At 46.8% G+C, this 5869-nt stretch overlaps 1 protein-coding gene across 1 annotated transcript; it reads right to left on the reverse strand.

Moving 5' to 3' along the window:
- Window positions 1-272: 272 nt before the first annotated feature.
- Window positions 273-4543, reverse strand: rabif (RAB interacting factor). Its single transcript, XM_055654731.1, has 2 exons — window positions 4288-4543; window positions 273-540 (listed from the first exon to the last, which is right to left on the reverse strand). The coding sequence occupies exons 1-2, from the start codon at window positions 4498-4500 to the stop codon at window positions 292-294; spliced, it is 462 nt and encodes a 153-aa protein (XP_055510706.1). The 5' UTR covers window positions 4501-4543; the 3' UTR covers window positions 273-291.
- Window positions 4544-5869: the final 1326 nt, after the last annotated feature.

Below are 5869 nucleotides of genomic sequence, written 5' to 3' on the forward strand. Positions count from 1 at the left end.
TTTCACTGGGGTTGCTCAGTAACAGCGCAGGGCAGTGATAATATTTTTTTAATGATAACCCAGAAATACAGGCCAAGCAATCAGTCCCCACAGATCTCCAGATTGAGGCGCAGGTTTTGGCTGTGGCTTGGTCTAATACCCTGGAGCAGTTGCTGCTGGACATGACATACCATGAAGTCGCAGTCCCGCCTCCTGGAACAGTTTAATGTGAATAATACACCAATCCTGCCAGTAGATCACTTTGTGGCCCCCAAAGCTCCTCGCCCCCCCCCCCCCCCCCCCAGACCCCCACTATTCATGCTGCACTCGATCTAAAGCAATGTAAAAGCTCTTCTTATCATCCAGACTGTGCCATCCAATGGGGCCAATCTCGCAGTCAGCACACACAAGGTACTTGATGTTATTCACATCCTTGGTGAATCCAATGTTCTCGAAGGTGTACATGTCATCGACGAACCAGTGCTCCTGCAGCATGTCTCCTGTGACTGCACTGCCATCCGTGCCCAGTGCCACCTTCTGCCTCATGGAGGGAAGGAAGAGCTGCAAGTACATAAAGTACACCCGTTATCCCAATCTGCATTGACGCCACTATGTTTGGTGAATGAATAGGTCAATCAGAGAGATTTTCGTTACAGATGGCGGACTATGTTTGCATGTATATGGCTTCCCATGAGATTTACTTAGATACTCATAAGCAAAAGGCATATGGAATGATGCAACATGTTGGTTACCTTGGCAACAGAACACTATAAACCACCTCTTGCAGTAACATGGACTTATTTTCCAATTGTGTATTTTTGCACTAATGTCTTGTTCTTTTTTCACTGTTGTATCATTTGTGTAATTTATGTATAGATTATGTACAATTTATATTTTTGTGCATTGTGTGATGCTCTGCACACTATACCTGTACCTCACCGTACTTATGCATACAACAATAAACTCAACTTTAGTAGTTGCGAGTTCTCTGACTGGTTGAATGTGGTGCCCAAAAGGAACACCTCTTTTCACCATTGGAATATAGCTTGGAGGATGGATCATTAGATCATGTGTATACATTTTCAGTTGTCTTGTCAGAGAGCACAGTAAACTGGCATGTAGATGGGTGAGGAAAGTCATAAAGGGATATTGATCAATGGGTAATACTGGAATGCAATACTCTGAATGGGGAGAACATCCGCTTTGGATGCAGTGGGAGAGATTAATGCATTTTTCCAGATGCGAAAAATGCTACAAACCATGTGAGAACAGTGATTTCAGGCACAAGTATGAAAATGATGAACAGCTAGTCAAAGGCTAATGGAATTTGGGACTTGGTATTAAGAGGGTAAAAGTCAAATCACTGGTGTAACCGCATTTAGAATATGATGTTCTATTCAGGGTGCTTCACCTTGGATGAGGAGTAGCATAGATTAGTCAAATTGATCCCTAGTCAGTGTTATACAGCATGTAAATATGCCATTCGGCCTAACCCGTCAATTCTGACCAAGATTCCCCCATCAAGCTAGTTGTATTTGCCTTCCTTTGGTCCACATCTATGCCCTCTGGCATTTGTCATTCCCACCCTGAGAGACAAAAAATATCTGACTGTCTATCGATGCCTCTCATAATTTATAAACATCTGTCAGGTCCTCCATTAGCCTCCAACACGCCAGAGAGAATAAACTAAATTTGTCTAACCTCTCTTTATATCTAATACTATCTAATCTAAGCACCCCCTCCAAAGCCTCCATATATCTTTCCTGCAATGAGTGACCAAAACACAATACTCCAAATGCAGCCAAACTTTTATAAAGCTGCAACCTGACTCTTAAACCCGATGCCCCAACCAATGAATGGCAGTATATCGTATGACTGTTTTACCACTCTGTCTACTTTCGTTGCTACTTTCAGGGAGCTATGGACTTGGAACTCAAGATTCCTCTGTACATCAACGCTAAGGGTTCTGTCATTAACCTTATCTTTATCCACCATTCACCATCTTTCGGCCCTATATCAGTAACTGATCTACATCCTGCCAGAGATGCTGCCTGTCCAGCTGAGTTACATCAGCATTTTGTGTCTATCTTTGGTGTAAACCAGTATCTGCAGATCCACTCTACACAAGAACAAAGGGAGACCTGGTTGGGGGTGCCACCAAGAACAAGATGCTAATGAGTATGTTTATAACTTTTGTCAGCACGAGATACGTTAACGATTTGCGTATACAAAACCAAATAATTTGACTGTACCTAGGTACACTCTTCTGATCCAAAGAAACAAGTCTCAACTGATCTCTTAAACTCAAACCTACATGTCCATGTAATATCTTTTGGATAGCAGTAACAGGATCGGTCCAAGTCAGCATGGATTTATGAAGGAGAAATCATGCATGACAAATTTTCAGGAATTTTTTGAGGATGTGACAAGTAAAATGGACAAGGGAGAGCCAGTGGATGTAGTGTACCTCGACTTTCAGAAAGTCCCACACAGGAGATTAGTGGGCAAAATTTGAGCACATGTCATTGGGGTTAGGGTATTGACATGGATAGAAAACTAGTTGGCAGTCAGGAAACAAAGAGTGGGGATTAACGGGTCCCTTTCAGAATGGCAGGCATTGACTAGTGGGTGCCGCAAGGCTCTGTGCTGGGACCGGAGCTATTTACAATATCCATTAATGATTTAGATGAGGAAATTAAAAGTGATATTAGTAAATTTGCAGATGACACAAAGCTGGGTGGCAGTGTGATCTGTGAAGAGGATGCTCTGAGGATACAGGGTGATTTGGACAGGGTGGGTGAGTGGGCAGATGCAGTATGATGTGGATAAATGTGAGGTTATCCACTGGTGGCAAGAACGGGAAGACAGATTATTATCTGAATGGTGTCAGGTTAGGAAAAGGGGAAGTACAACGAGACATGGGTGTCCTTGTACATCAGTCACTGAAAGTAAGCATGCAGGTACCTAAGGCAGTGAAGAAAGCTAATGGTATGCTTGCCTTCATAACCAGAGTTGAGTATAGGAGCAAATAGGTCATTCTGCATTGGTACAGGGCCCTGGTGTGACTACACCTGGAGTATTGTGTGCAGTTTTGGTCTCCTAATTTGAGGAAGGACATTCCTGCTATTGAGGGAGTGTAGCGTAGGTTCACGAGGTTAATTCGCAGGACTGCGGGACTGTCGTATGCAGGCATGATATTCACCTCCAGAAAAAAAGTAGTCAGTATTGGCCGGGTGTCTCAGAGGCCAGCTAGGCCCCTGACGGGGTCCAGGGTCAGCACCCCGGTGGGGGCTCAAGGGGCTCCTGCATTTTCAATAAATTGAACGTAATTCCTAAGCTTTCTGATGGTAGTTTACATAACAGAAGCTTAGAATTTTTCTAACACATAACCAGTAAAATAACCCCCAAAAGATAAATATTTCATGAATAATTGACTTCATACAGCTAAAAAAATCTTTACAAAAAATGCCACCTGAATTTCTAAATGAGCTATTTGTAGAGAACAAAAGAAAACAAAAGTAAAACCTACACATCACCTTAGAACGGTACCATCTCATTGCATAATTAAGCACAATAGTGCAAGGCTGATCTCATCAGCAGCCAAAGAGCGTTGTTGAGTTCCCTCTGCCCACGGCCACCCGTGTGTACCCTTCATGCCTCATATGATGAAAGAATGGAGCGACTGGGGTATTCACTGGAATTTAGAAGGAAGAGAGGGGATCTTATAGAAACATATACAATTATTAAGGGATTGGACACACTAGATGCAGGAAACATATTCCCGATGTTGGGAGAGTCCAGAACCAGGGGTCACAGTTTAAGAATAAGGGGTAGGCCATTTAGAACTGAGATGAGGAAAAACGTTTACACAGTTTGTGGAATTCTCTGCCTCAAAAGGCAGTAGAGGCCGATTCACTGGAATGCATTAAAAAGAGAGTTAGATAGAGGTCTTAGGGCTAACGGAATAAAGGGATATGGGGCGAAGGCAGGAATGTGGTACTGATTGTGGATGATCAGCCATAATCACATTGAATGGCGGTGCTGGCTCGAAGGGCCAAATGGCCTACTCTTGCAGCTATTGTCTGTGTTGGTGAACATTCTCCTTTCCCTGCCAAATGTCAAATTCGTCTTTATATTGCTTTCTCAACCCATATTTCCACCTCTCATCACATCTCTAGAGCCATCCCACAAATCCTTCCCCGTCCATTCCCCTACACGATCACCAAGCTGCCATCCCTGGGTTTACTCCGTCCCTTTCCCCAACAGTTTACCCCCCTTCCCCCCCCTCCCTCCCCGGGCCTCGCCCACCTCTCGGCGACGGTACCGCGCCGTCCCTGGGCTCAGCACACGGGAGCCGCACCGCTCGCACACAACCGCCTTCCCGTTGGTGCCGGAGGAGCTGACCAGGCCGGCCGAGCAGGGGGCTGTGATGGCCGATAGGCCCTCTTCGCCCGGCGGGGCTGCCCGGTCGCCCGACAGCTGGAGGGCGGTGCCGCCGAGAGAGCTGCCCGCCGGCTCCATGATGTCGTCTCTGAGACCGGAGGGGCGGAGTGCGCGATGTCCGTTTCCGGCCGGCGGAAACTTCCGCTTCCGGCCTCTCGCCGTCTCTACCAAAGATTATAGAGGAGCAAAGGTACACACAAAAATGCTGGAGAAACTCAGCGGGTGCAGCAGCATCTATGGAGCGAAGGAAATAGGCGACGTTTCGGGCCGAAACCCTTCTTCACCTTCCTTAAACCTGATTTCCTCAATAGCTGATAGACATGAACACGGACCCTGATCCTCTACAAAAAGCTGACACACTAAACATGGCCTTTCAACTCTGACCCTTCCACTGCAGCTGATCAGAAAATAACCCTTCAGTCCTGATAACCCAGTAACTAGTGCATGGATAGTAACTCTTCAACCATGACCTTCAACTAATATAGGAGCATCTTTGGTCTCTACGGCAATGGGGCGGCACAGACCACCGGCCCAAACAAGTCTTGGTTCTTGGTTTCTTGGTCCTCCAAAATATTCCAAATGGAATTTAAACTGGAGGTGGTACCTCATGGTGGTACCCCATCTCCCCCCTCTCCCACACCTCTCTCCCCTTCCCTCCCCCACCCCTCTCTCCACCCCCTCTCCTCCCACCCCCATCCCTCTCTCCCCCTCCCCTCTCTACTCCACCCCTTCCCTCTCTCCCTCCGCCCCCTTCCACCTACCCCTCTGTCCCTCTTCCATCTCTCCTCTTACCTCTCCCTCCCCACTCTTCCACTTCTCTCCCACTTACCCCACCCCTCTCCCTCTGTCGCTGGACAACTACCCGCCTCCGGTTAATAACGCCTTATGCAGCCCGTCCAAGCCCCCCGGCAGGTGGTACATGGACTGTGACCCTTCAAAGACACAGAGCGCGGGAGTAACAGCGAGCCAGGCAGCATCATAGTCACACAGTCTGGAAACAGGCTCTTCAGTCCCACTTGGCCACACCGCCCAACATGTTTAGTTTTTGTTTGGTTTATTTTATTATCAAGTGTGCCGAGGTACAGTGAAAAGCTTTTGCTGCGTGCTAACCAGCCAGCGGATTACAATCGAACCATCCACAGTGTACAGATACATAAGGGATCAAAGATAGACCGGGGGTCCCGACATGTCCCATCTACACTAGTCCCACCTGTCTCCATTTTGCCCATATCTTTCTAAATCTACCCGATCCATGTGCCTGTTTTAATGCTTCTTAAATGTTGCTATAATTTAGGATCTTCAGAAGGTTCATGTCCCGAAACGTCGCTTAGCCATGTTATCCAGAGATGGTTACACAAAAACGCTGGAGAAACTCAGCGGGTGCAGCAGCATCTATGGAGTGAAGGAAATAGGCAATGTTTCGGGCCGAAACCCTTCTTCAGACCCT

The sequence above is a fragment of the Leucoraja erinacea genome, chromosome 24 (assembly GCF_028641065.1).
Source record: "Leucoraja erinacea ecotype New England chromosome 24, Leri_hhj_1, whole genome shotgun sequence".
In the NCBI taxonomy this organism is placed as follows: Eukaryota; Metazoa; Chordata; class Chondrichthyes; order Rajiformes; family Rajidae; genus Leucoraja; species Leucoraja erinaceus.